Source organism: Staurois parvus, unplaced genomic scaffold, assembly GCF_062004578.1.
Source record: "Staurois parvus isolate SC_StPar_1 unplaced genomic scaffold, SC_StPar_1.0 ptg000530l, whole genome shotgun sequence".
Taxonomy (NCBI): domain Eukaryota; kingdom Metazoa; phylum Chordata; class Amphibia; order Anura; family Ranidae; genus Staurois; species Staurois parvus.
Window position 1 is genome coordinate 2,532,898 of NW_028318326.1, and position 14,113 is coordinate 2,547,010.

At 42.3% G+C, this 14,113-nt stretch overlaps 1 protein-coding gene across 1 annotated transcript in view; it reads left to right on the plus strand.

The window, feature by feature from the left end:
* The first annotated feature begins 12,412 nt into the window (after window positions 1-12,412).
* Window positions 12,413-14,113, plus strand: part of PDE11A (phosphodiesterase 11A) — a 717,642-nt gene continuing 715,941 nt past the window's right edge. The window contains exon 1 of the mRNA XM_089690441.1: window positions 12,413-13,566. Coding sequence (XP_089546567.1) covers window positions 12,790-13,566 — 777 coding nt within the window. The 5' untranslated portion in view covers window positions 12,413-12,789. The remainder of the gene's footprint in view (window positions 13,567-14,113) is intronic.

The window sequence follows — 14,113 nt, forward strand, 5'->3', positions numbered from 1 at the left end:
TACCGCTATTCACTTTCCCTGACAAACGGGTAACCTGTCCCTATGCTACCCACTCACAAAATGCGCACTAAACTAGGGAGCCAGTCCCTTAAATAGACTCTGCCTGATCCAAGATGGCTGCCATGGGATGACAGCAATCAACTGGATCGCTTCACCAGTGACCCAGGACACCATAGAAGAGTATGTTCCTCTTGACTTTCTTTCCCTCTACAATGCTGCTGCGGTAAGAGCCACCTGCAGTGATGAAAATAGACTGCACCTGCCTACATACACGCTCTTTGGCTGCAATGCTGTGCCTCACAGACATGACATGAATTAAACCTCATGCCGTGTTAAGCAGGCAGTACCACCCGCCAAAAGCAATGCATTCAAGTGAAATGGGTCGCACCATAAGGGCCAGGTGGTGTGGGCTTTTAGGGGTTAAAATAGGTGGCAAGGCGACATAACGCCACCTCACCTTCTGTCAAATGCCCTCAGAAGAGCAATCCACCGTGGATCGCCCTTCAGAGAGCTAACGCTAGCATAAGCTGGCTCTTTCCGTGCAGTTTGTTCTGCTAACCTAAACCATTTCATTCTCCCTATATAAGGGAAGTTCACCCCACCCCCAGCCAAATTGTCATGAGAAATAATATCGTTTCACTGACAAGGTAATAATAAACTCAGATGGCAGCGAATATGATGGCTAAATGGATGGGCTGATGCCTGTAGTAAAGTACTTCTGGGGTTTTCAAGAGCCCAAATTATATTCAGATCATATATTTTTTTGTATGACACATCTGTTGTAAGATTGATTACAGCTGCAAATCTTTCCGTCATTTAGAGAGATAGGAAGCCTGTCCTTTAGTTGGAATCAGGAAAGAATCTCTTGAGAAGCATCTCAGGATAAGCAGAAAGTCGCCGATTCCCGAGATATTCCCAGGATTCCATTATGTAGAACTCCTCAGTAGGAGAACAGGGGAGATCTTTGTACAATGTACCAAAGCATCAACTAACAACGTCCTCCCACACACGGCACTATCCACAGGAATGTATACAATATGCCTTCACATTTCACTCTCCAAGCCATTCTTGCTGGTAATCATGCAGTGTTTTTATTTAGATAAAAGTAGAGCTCCAGCCAAAACTTTCTTTTTAGTTTTGGATAGAGTGATGAGGGTTAGATCCTCAGACACATTTGTATTGACGTCTGATGGGTTTGGTGACACTGGAAGTCTTCAGCTGCCTTGTGAATGAGATGTATGGTCTTCTGATGCATTGTTGGACCTTTAAAGGAAATTAACCGCTTCCCCACCACCCTATAGCAGAAATACTGCTAAAGGGCAGCAGGGCTGTGCAAAAACACACACACACACACACACACACACATATATATATATATATATATATATATATATATATATATATATACATGATTTGTAGTGGGCGCAGGCGGCTACATATGTCAATCACTGGGTACCGGCCGGAGATTCCCCGCTGGCACCTGGAAATTGCTGCGAAACAGTGACAGGGGAGAGACCTGTGTGTAAACCACACAGGTCTCTCTCCTGCTAGCAGTAACATGCTGCTATGTATTTCTCTGCACATCAGCATGTTTCCCAAGTAAAACACACACAGCACATTATCCACTCTTTACCGCTGCCCTATAGCAGAAGTACTGCTACAGGGCGGCAGGGCTGTGCAAAATCATGTATGTATGTATATATATATAAAAATATATATGTGTGTGTGTATATATATATATATATATATATATATATATATGTGATTTGCATTTCTGGGTAGTGGGCGAAGGCAGCTACAAATGTCAATCACTGGGTCCCGGCCAGAGATTGCCTGCCGACACTTGGCGATTGCTGTGAAACAGTGACGGGAGAGACCTGTGTGTAAACCTCACAGGTCTCTCTCCTGCCAGCAGCAACATGCTGCTATGTATTTCTCTGCACAGCAGCATGTTTCCCAAGTAAAACACACACAGTACATTATCCGCTTTACCGCCGCCCTATAGCAGAAATACTGCTACAGGGTGGCAGGGGTGCGCAAAATCACACGTGTATATATATATATATATGTGTGTCTGTGTGTGATTTTGCATTTACGGGTAGGGTTGTCAATAGCCGGGTCCTGGACGGTGATTACTTGCCGACACCCGGTGATCGCCAAGTAATACCAACAGGGGGGAGAGAACTGTATGTAAACAATACAGTTCTCTCCTCTGTCGTCTCCAGCACACTGCTTGATATGACTGCATAGCAGAGCCATACAGAGCAGTGTGCTTACATTGAAGCACACAGACACAGCCCCATAGTAAAACACACACAGCACACAGTTAACCCTTTGATCGCCCAGCTGTTAACCACTTCCTTCCCAGTGTCATTAGTACAGTGCCAGTGCTTTTTATTAGCACTTATCACTGTATTGGTGTCACTGGGGACGCCAGTGACACCAAGTCAGTTCCCCCCAAGTGTCAGAATGCAGTCCCGCAGTAAGTCGCTGATTGCCGCCAAAAATAAATAAATAACAAATTCCAGTAAATATACCACCATTTGTAAACGCTGTAACTTTCACGTAAAACAATTAATTTACACGTATGGGGATTTTTTTTTTAGCAAAGACATGTAGCAGAAAAAAAATTTGCCCTAAATTTGATGAAATTAGATTTTTTAAAATTTTTTTTTGGACAAGTCAAAAATATAGTTTTTTTCTCAAAATGGTTAGTCTTTTTTTGTTTATAGTGCAAAAAATAGAAATCTCACAGGCGATCAAATACCACTGAAAGAAAGCTATATTTGTGGGAAATAAAGTACATTTGAGTACAGCGTTGCATGACCGCACAACTGTCAGTTAAGGAAACACAGCGTCGTAACGCAAAAAAATGGCCTGGTCAGGAAATGGGGGTAAATCCTCAGGAGTGCAAGTGCTTATGTTAAACAGCACACAGTTAACTCTTTGATCGCTCCAGATGTTAACCCCTTCCTGTCAATAGTACAGTGTCAGTGCTTTTTATTAGCACTGATCACTGTATTAGTGTCATTGGGATGTCAGTTGCAGTTAGTCAATTCTTCCCAGTGTCAGAATGATTGCCGCAGTCCTGCCGCCATTACTAGTATAAAGAAAAAATATTCCAGTATCTATACCGCCATTTGTAGACGCTATAACGTTCAGGTAAAACAATTAATTTACACTTATTGGGATTTTTTTCTAGCAAAGACATGTAGCACAATACATTTTGGCCTAAATTTATGACAAAAATTGATTGGTTTTTACATGCTTTTACTGGATATGTTTTATAGCAAAAAGTCAACAATATAGTTTTTTGTTCAAAATTGTCAGCCTTTATATGTTTATAGCGCAAAAAATAAAAAACGCACAAGTGATGAAATACCACTGAAAGAAAGCTTTATTTGTGGGGAAAAAAGGACTTACATTTCATTTATGTACAGCGTTGCATGACCGTGCAATTGTCAGTAAAGTAATGCAGTGTCGTATCGTAAAAAATGGCCTGGTCAGGAAGGTGGGTAAATTCTCTGGAGGACAAGTGGTTAAAAATAATCCCATGCAGTGGGGCTGTGACCACAACACAGACTACTATCTGCAGGAGCCCCGAGGGCAGTACAATAAGTTCCCAAGTGGCACAGGCTGGGCACTAGGAATTTAAACAGCACAGATTAAACAGCACAGAGTACAACTGGTTGTCAAGCACTCAACTGATATACTGGTCAGAAAGCTAGTCTTGGCTGCCTCTTGTTTTGTGACCTGGAAATTTTCTGTCAATGATAACAGAGAACTCCAGACAGACGGAAACTTTAATCAAGGGATCCGGGTCCTCTATAATCACATATAAATAGCACAGAGTGCAACAGAATGTTATGCAGTATTTAACTACCTGTATGCTTGCGATTTTCGATTTACCTGTGCAGCACTGGTGTGTGGTGCAAATAAAGTGTATGAATTTTACCAACATTAAAATATGAAATATTAATCTCTGATGCACCACATGCAGAGTTGCATTAGGCCCTCTGTATTGCAATTCAGTATATACTGTATGTATATATCTATAGATATATACGCACATGTATTTATACATATTAAATTAATTTACAGTATATATATATATATATTTATATGTCGATATATACACACATATATACATAAATATTACATTTTTATAAAGTATATACTGTATGTAGATACTGTATCTATTTTTATATGTCTATATATATATATATATATATATATATATATATATATATATATATATATACAGTATATACACTCTATATTGCTGAAAGTTTTGCCCCTACAAATCATTGGATTCAGGTGTTCCAATCACCTCCATGGCCACAGGTATATAAAATCAAGCACCTAGTCATGCAGACTGCTTCTACAAACATTTGTGAAAGAATGGGTCGCTCTCAGGAGCTCAGTGAATTCAAGCATAGTACGGAGATAGGTTGCCACCTGTGCAATAAGTCCATCTAGGATCAATAGCTAAAAACCTTCAAACTTCTTGTGACCTTCAGATTAGCACAACAACAGTGCGTAGAGATTCATGGAATGGGTTGCCATGGCCGAGCAGCTGCATCCAAGCCTTATATGACCAAGTGCAATGCAAATCATTGGATGCAATGGTGTAAAGCACGCCGCCATTGGACTCTAGAACAGTGGAGATGTGTTCTCTGGAGTGATGAATCACGCTTCTCTGTCTGTCAATCCGATGGACGTGTCTGGGTTTAGCGGTTGCCAGGAGAATGGTATTTGCCTGACTGCATTGTGCCAAGTGTAAAGTTTGGTGGTGGGGGGAATTATGGTGTGGGGTTGTTTTTCAGGGGTTGGGCTTGGCCCCTTAGTTCCAGTGAAGGGAACTCTTAAGGCATCAGCATACCAAGACATTTTGGACAATTTCATGCTCCCAACTTTGTGGGAACAGTTTGGGGATGGCCCATTCCTTTTCTATCATGACTGTGCACCAGTGCACAAAGCAAGGTCCATAAAGACATGGATGAGCGAGTTTGGGGTGGAGGAACTTGACTGGCCTGCACTGATTCCAGACCTCAACCCGATACAACACCTTTGGGATGAATTAGAGTGGAGAATGCGAGCCTGAAAGAATGGTCAAACATTCCCATAGACACACTCCAAAACCTTTTGGACGGCCTTTCCAGAAGAGTTGAAGCTGTTATAGCTGCAAAGGGTGGGCCAACTCAATATTGAACCCTACGGACTAAGACTGGGATTAAATTAAAGTGCATGTTCGTGTAAAGGCAAAAGTCCCAATACTTTTGACAATATAGTGTACATATATATATATATATATATATATATATATACAGTGGGGATCGAAAGTTTGGGCACCCCAGCTAAAAATTTGTATTAATGTGCATAAAGAAGCCAAGGAAAGATGGAAAAATCTCCAAAAGGCATCAAATTACAGATTAGACATTCTTATGATATGTCAACAAAAGTTAGATTTTATTTCCATCATTTACACTTTCAAAATAACAGAAAACAAAAAAATGGCGTCTGCAAAAGTTTGGGCACCCTGCAGAATTTATAGCATGCACTGCCCCCTTTGCCAAGCTGAGACCTGCCAGTGTCATGGATTGTTCTCAATCATCGTCTGGGAAGACCAGGTGATGTCAATCTCAAAGGTTTTAAATGCCCAGACTCATCTGACCTTGCCCCAACAATCAGCACCATGGGTTCTTCTAAGCAGTTGTGTAGAAAACTGAAATTGAAAATAGTCAACGCTCACAAAGCTGGAAATGGCTATAAGAAGATAGCAAAGCATTTTCAGATGTCAATATCCTCTGTTCGGAATGTAATTAAGAAATGGCAGTCATCAGGAACAGTGGAAGTTAAAGCAACATCTGGAAGACCTAGAAAAATATCAGACAGAACAGCTCACAGGATTGTGAGAAAAATAATTCAAAACCCACGTTTGACTGCACGATCCCTCCAGAAAGATCTGGCAGACACTGGAGTTGTGGTAAACTATTCCACTATAAAGAGATACTTGTACAAATATGGTCTTCATGGAAGAGTCATCAGAAGAAAACCTCTTCTATGTCCTCACCACAAAAATCATCATTTGAACTTTGCAAATGAACATATAGACAAGCCTGATGCATTTTGGAAACAAGTTATGTGGACCGATGAGGTTAAAATTGAACTTTTTGGCCGGAATGAGCAAAGGTACGTTTGGAGAAGAAGGGGCACAGAATTTAATGAAAAGAACCTCTGACCAACTGTTAAGCATGGGGTTGGATCAATCATGCTTTGGGGTTGTGTTGCAGCCAGTGGCACCGGGAACATCTCAAGAGTAGAAGGAAAAATGGATTCAATAAAATTTCAGCAAATTTTGGATGGTAACTTGATGCCATCTGTGAAAAAGCTGAAGTTAAAGAGAGGATGGCTTCTACAAATGGATAATGATCCTAAACACACCTCGAAATCCACGGGGGATTACATCAAGAGGCGTAAACTGAAGGTTTTGCCATGGCCTTCACAATCTCCTGACCTCAACATAATTGAAAATCTATGGATAGACCTTAAAAGAGCAGTGCGTGACAGACAGCCCAGAAATCTCAAAGAACTGGAAGACTTTTGTAAGGAAGAACGGGCAAAGATACCTCAAACAAGAATTGAAAGACTCTTGGCTGGCTACAAAAAGTGTTTACAAGCTGTGATACTTGCCAAAGGGGGCAGTACAAGATATTAACTCTGCAGGGTGCCCAAACTTTTGCAGACGCCATTTTTTTGTTTTCTGTTATTTTGAAAGTGTAAATGATGGAAATAAAATCTAACTTTTGTTGACATATAAGAATGTCTAATCTGTAATTTGATGCCTTTTGGAGATTTTTCCATCTTTCCTTGGCTTCTTTATGCACATTAATACAAATGTTTAGCTGGGGTGCCCAAACTTTCGATCCCCACTGTATATACATGCATAAATATTGAATTATTTTTGAGATATTACTTATGGAAATCATTAAAACTTCCAATTCCTTCAATTAGGACTGCACATGGGCTGCCTCTTTGTTATATAACATACAATATTGTGATTAATGAGACTAAGGTAAAGGGGTAATTAGACTGCAAAATGGGTCAACAATCCTTCTAATAGTCTCCTGTATGCAGATCGGATTTGAGTCATATTTTACATGGCGTGTTATGGTGTACTCACTGTACGTTAACCCTGTATGGTGACCTGAGAAGAAAGAAGGGTTAAAACCCTTGTCAGTTTATTTTTTAATGCCTGTGTTCCATTGTAGAGTCCTGGAAATGAGTGTAAATCTTTACAAAGTTGGAAAGTTGTCACCAGAACAGGGGTTTCCAGAGTTAGGCCTCATTCACATGGGAGTGTTTAAGCGTACACCTTTGCGAGGGCCATGTTTCCCAGGTGTTCCATGCATCCCTGTGCAGGCAGTCTCATTCTTGTCAATTGGGATACAGCGGCTGTTCCCAATTTCACAGCTGTGGGTGCATGGCCCTGAATGCAGACAGTGTGCATTCGGGGCCACATACCTGCATGGCTCTTGGGTCTGTGTCCATTCAGCCGCTGCATCCCAATTGACATGGCTGGCACTGCCTGCATGGGGATGCACAGGACACCTGTTTATCCCAAAGCAGGCAAACATGACCCTACGCTCCTGTGAACGAGGCCTTACTCTGACCATTTGATCTGGTGACAACTCTAAAATTATGGACTTCCTATCACTTCTGTCTTGGTGAGAATGGTCAAATATAGAGGTTCTATGCACCCATAAAGGTTTTGGTAATACAACAATTTAAAGCCCAAGTGAATCATTAATTTTTCTTGCTGTCAAATGAAGCCGCTCTACTGATTTCTGCCTGTCCTGACCCTTACCTCCAGCCAGTCGGACGTAGTGTGTGCTGGGGACAATTCTTCACTTACCTCCAGCTAGTCAACTGTCCTGGTCAGTCCTGTACACAGTACCTGCCTTGGACTTTTTCCTCATTGCTATCTGACCCAGTATGTGAATTCTCTCTTTCCTTCTCAGGGTTGTGAATGTCATGTGATCCTGCAAAAAAAAGCAGGGTGCCTTAAAGTGATTATAAAGGCACAATTTTTGTTGTTAAAAATAACAAATATGTCATACGTACCTGCTCTGTGCAGTGGTTTTGCACAGAGCAGCCCCAATCCATCTCTTCTTGGGTCCCACACTGGTGCTCATGGCCCCTACACCTTGCCGAGTGCCCCCACAGCAAGCAGCTAGTTATAGGGGGCACTCGTGCATGCTCGTTCCTGAGCCCTGTGTGTCCATAAGCCTGCCCCATCCCCCACTCCCAATGGCTCCCATTGCTGTGTCTGAGCCAACAAGGAGAGAGGGAGCCGAGAGAGCCTCTGCTCTTGTGCACATCGCTGGATTGAGATCAGGTTCAGGTAAGTGTTAAGGTGGGGGGGGGGGGGTTGGCAGCAGGTTTTTTTTACCTCAATGAAGAGAATGCATTAAGGTAAAAAACCTTCTGCATTTAGAAGAGAACCACTTTAAGACTTGGGGGTATTCAAGTACTTATTGACATACTAGCCTGAAGGGGAAGAGGCTGCTATTAGTAAAAGCATGCTAATTCTGCATAACAGGATGCAAACCGGTAAACCTTACATGGTCCTTTCTCTACAGTATGCTGACAGGGGACAGGCTTTTATACACAGGCTGAGGCTGCTTTATACGCAGCCTTCTCATCATTCCCTAGACCGGTGTACTTACACTTCAACTCTCCAGCTTTTGTGAGACTACAAGTCCCATGAGGACTCTAACAGCCACAATCGTAAGGCTACATTCACACTGGCAATTAGGGCTGGTACAAATTGTAGTGCCAAAAATCAGAGATCCTAGCTGCGCCTCTCAGCAGCTAGGTGTATCTAGCGGCCCCATTCACTATGACAGGTCACCAATGGCCACAGCTCTCTGCACAGCCAGCGATCACCGCAGGTAAACGCTGGATGTGCGGACAATCGCAAATAGCTGCACCTAGCTGCTGAGAGCCACAGCAGGGATCTCTGATTCCTGCCACTGCTTTTTTTTTTTTTGCACCAGCCCTAATCGCCGATGTGAATGTAGCTTAGCTCCCCAAGGCAGAGGCATGATGGAACTTGTAGTTCACAACAGCTTGAGGACAGAAGTTGGCTACCCCTTCCCTAAACATAACAAGCATTTAACATTTGCAATGCAGAGAAGTCTCACTGAACTTAAAAACCAGCTTAATTTAACCTTCCCTGTCAACCTCAATGCATTTCACCAAAATATTAAAATTTTGCTTAAATGTCCAGATTTTTCACAAAATTTTGGGAAAGTCAAACTACTCATTTTTGCCCCTCCCTACCAGAGATAGCCAGGCAACTAGTATTTTCGAAAGGTTATCAAGAATGGCTGCCTTCGGATTTCCAAAATGCTCCCAACAAACTTTACAATCTCCTACAAACAAGTATGAAGTACAAGGTCCTGCCTGACTGGATACAAATTGATTGTTTAGGTAGGTTCTCATATTACATCGTTTTGGCAGATCTAATGGTGGCCATACACATTATGATAAATGATAAGTTTGTTTTCCAATCAGACTTTTCCAATAGGAATAATTGATCTAGTCAACAAACAATTTGATCGATATGCCACAGACAGGGAAGTGGATTTCAGAAATCCAGGAAAAAAACTATTATATCTAATTATATATCTAACTATTATATCTAATTTGTCTAGGGACTCAGAGAGCAAAGATATACTTGCCCAGGGGCGGACTGACCATTTGGAAACTCGGGCACTGCCCGAGGGCCCGGGGTCAGTAGGGGGCCCCATGAGATGCCCCTGGTACCTTTTTCATAGGCTTTTTTGAGTTTGGGCAAGGACACAGGGTCCCCATGATCCCCTATTGCCCGGGGGCCCCATGAGTTGTCAGTCCGCCCCTGTATTTACCTAATCTGTCAATCCTCCGAGGACAAGACTGGTCCCCGCCGCTAGTCCCCCCCTGACGCTAGCGGTCTTGTGAATATATTGTTCCTGATGTCATCACACCCATAGACCTGTTCCAGACATGAGGATGGCAGGAAAAGTCCACCAATAGGAATAATCGATCTAGTCAACAGCCCATTTGATCGATATGCACAAACATGGAAGTAACATTCAATTGATAGTTAAAGAAGAAATCCAGGAAAAATGACTATTTTCCCATGCAGTGGAGCTGTGCCCACAGTGTATGCCTTAAATGCTTTTTTTTGTCCAGTGGTTCAGAAAGCAAAGATATACTTACCTAATTTGTCGATCCTCTGAGGGCAAGACCGGTCCCCGCTGCTCCTGCCCCACCCCCCTCCCAGATGCTAGCTGTCTTGTGAATGGGCTGTTCCTAACCTCATCACACCCATAGACCAGTTTCGGACATTAGGATGGCAGGAACACTCCACTGGTGGACATGGGGGAGCGTGGTTTTCCGAGAGATCGGAGGAATGGGTAAGTACAGCTTTTACATGAACCCCTAGACAAAGCGAGCACTTAATGCATGCAGTGTGGGCACAGCCCCACTGCATGGGAAAATAACTTTTGTAACCCGAGTTCTGCTTTAAGGTACAATTGTAAGTTATCTCATCTCTTTTTCCACCATGTAATCTTATATTCTGATCAAAATCCAATGGAAAAAATCTTACATTGATCAAATAATAAAATTGAAGCATGTATGGTCACCATAACTTGTTTGGAAGGGAAATGATGTCTATTTGATTATTTGCGGTTTTGATCACTTTGATCCAATCTCTTTTTGTTCCACTATGTAATATTATATTCTGATTGAAATCCAAGGAATAAAATCTCACATCCATCAAATAATAAAATTGAAGCATGTATGGTCACCATAAGGCCCCTTTCACAAGGACTTTCCGTATGTCTGTTTTTCATCTTTCTGTTTACAGATGAAAAACGGACACCCATGTATTTCTTTGGACTAGCGGATATAAGCGGATGATAATCTGTTTACATCCGTTAATGTCCACATCCGTTAACATCTGTTTTTTTGAACGGAAGAAAACCCTATTTTCTTCTGTAAAAAAAAGGTAACAGACAAAAAAACGGATGTAAATGGACGAAATGGATGAAAAATGGATGTAAATGGACGAAAACTGATGTAAACGGACAAAAAACTAGATGTAAGCTCTAAAGAGCAGAGCCCTCTGTTTCCTCTTGTACCAAATTGTATTGTAACTGTGGTGTCTACCTTCATTTTGTAAAGAGCTGTGCAAACTGTTGAAGCTATATAAATCCTGTATAATAATAATAATAATAATAATAAAAAAAAATGGATGTAAGTGATCGAAAATGCATGTAAACGGACATAAACAGATGTAAACAGATGAAAAACTAGATGTAAGCTCTAACAAGCAGGGCCCTCTGTTTCCTTTTGTACCAAATTGTATTGTAACTGTAGAATCTACTTTCATTTTGTAAAGCACTGCGCAAACTTTTGGAGCTATATAAATCCTGTATAATAATAATAATAAAACTGATGTAAACGGACAAAAACGGATGTGAACGGATGAAAAACGGATAAAAAATGATGTAAAAACTGATTAATTTTTTCTTGGAAAAAATGTGACTGAACTGATAAAAAAATCCGAACACCCGTGTGAAAGGGACCTAACTTGTTTGGAAGTGAAGTTATGTCTATTCAATTATTTGCTGTTTTGATCATTTTGATCGAATTTCTTATATTCTGATCTAAGTTCAATAGATAAAACCTCACATTGATCAAAGAATAAAATTGAAGCATACATGGTCACCACAACTTGTTTGAAAGGGAGGTTATGTCTATTGGATTATTTGATTTTTTGTTTTGATCATTTTGATCGAATCTCACATGGAATGACTAGTGAGCACATCTAATGATTGGTAAGCTGCAATATATTACATTTTGGGGTTTGGGTTTAATACCACTTTAACTATCAGTTGAAATCCATTTCCCCATGATCAAAGGGGTTGTCGACTATTGATCGATTATTCCTACCATTGTAAAAAAAAAATCAATGTATTTACAGGCAGTGCAGCACAGAAAAAATATGATCGGGACCATACATTGATGTTAAGATGAAGTCTATAAACATGTGGAAACGTGCAAGGTCAATGTAGGACTGTGCCCCAGATCAGGGACAGCCCCACACTTCTCTATGGGTGATCAGTACCACCGAGGATGACAGTAGCTGTGTCAGGATGCTCAGTGCTGTGAATGATCCCCTCCACTATCGGTGCGCAAAGGTGACTCCACCGGAGAGATCGGAGCAGCGCCGGCGGACGCGGCACGGGCTGTCAGCGGTGCAGGGTGCAGTGCAGGGGTTAACGTTAACCCTTTAGTGCACACGCTCCACCCCGAGGTATTTGCGTCACTGGGAGGTTCCTGTGGCTGCTGGGTGACACCTAGAGCAGCGCTGTGCTGTTTCAGTCTATCTTTGCAAACGCAGAGAGAACACCGGCTGGGCTTCCCAGGATCTTCATCATCCTCATCCTCATCAGTGAATCCGCACAGGGCTCCCATCTATGGATTCAGCAAGGTGCAGAGCAAAGCAGTGAAGAAGTCTTCATGCCAGCATTGCTCTTCCCATTCATTGTCAGGCTTACTGCAGAACTAGAAGAGTGAGGGAATCCCCAGCGGAGGGCAGTGACTGGGAAGTAAGCAGGTGCAGAGGGACTGGCATTCCACACACCATGCTTCTACAAACTTGAGGACTAGAGCTTAGCGCTGGGACTGTCCACTCAACCATCATCACAGAGGAGAGGAGCTGATCCTGCAGAGATGTCAGAACCTGCGCTGGACTTCTCCAAAGTGGAAAGTTTTTTGGACAGTCACCCAGATCTCTTTGAGGATTACCTGATCAGAAAAGGCAAGCATTACATGGTGGAGAAGTGGTTGAAGAGGAACCAGCTACCCAAGATACCACTTAACTCCAGCACTGATGAGAAGAACAAGGACTCTTGGGGGAGTAGAGGGGAAGGATTGCAAAGGAGAGCATCCCAAAAGGAGCTGAGGAAAAGTTTTGCCAGGTCCAAGGCCATCAATGTCAACAGGACCTATGATGAGCATGTCAACTCTAGAGCCCAGGAGCCTCTGACTAGCATGAGGAGAAGAGCATTGCTCAGAAAGGCCAGTTCCCTTCCACCCACTACTGCTCATATCCTCAGTGCACTGTTGGAATCCAGGGTCAACATACCCCAGTACCCATCCACTGCCATTGACTACAAGTACTACCTGAAGGAAAACAATGAGAGGGAGTTCTTCCTGGAGTTAGTGAAGGACATCTCCAATGAACTCAACCTCACCAGCCTTTGCTATAAGATCTTGATCTTTGTGTGCATCATGGTGGACGCTGACCGATGCTCTTTGTTCTTGGTGGAAGGCACAGCCAACAAGAAGAGTTTGGTCTCAAAGTTCTTTGATGTTCATGCAGGGATCACCCTTCTACCTTCCTGCAGCAGGGAGAACTCCAATGAAGTCCAGGTGCCCTGGGGAAAGGGCATCATCGGTTATGTTGCTGAGCATGGAGAGACCGTCAATATCCCTGATGCTTACCAGGTAGGTCAATGTTGCTCACCTGGTGCCTCAGTATAAGAGAAAGGGCATCATTGGTGTTGCTGAGCATGAAGGAACAGTCAATATTATTATTATAATTCAGGATTTATATAGCGCCAATATTTTGTGCATCGCTTTACAAAATAAAAGGAGACAATACAATTAAAGAGAAGAGGGTCATTATGCTTACCTTGTCAATGTTCCTTTCCTGATACCTCAGTATAAGTATTCAGGTAATGACTAGGAGTGGGGGACATCATTTGCTGGAGTGATTGCCCAGGCAGATTACAGTAATCTTGCTAAACAAGGCGTTGGGTCCCCAGTTGCATTGATTCGCAGGTGATCCAACTCCATGATGGTCAATGACTCTTTGACACCTAATGACTTCCACTCATCTGCAAGCCTTGGGGAATTACAGCTGTCCATCAGCAATCAGCATTGCAAGGCAATATTAACAAGGAATGAGCATGGCTGTACTTACTGTGCATTTGCTGTTAATGGTATTCTGCTAGGTCATACTGTGGCTAATGAATTCCTTTATTTTCTGACT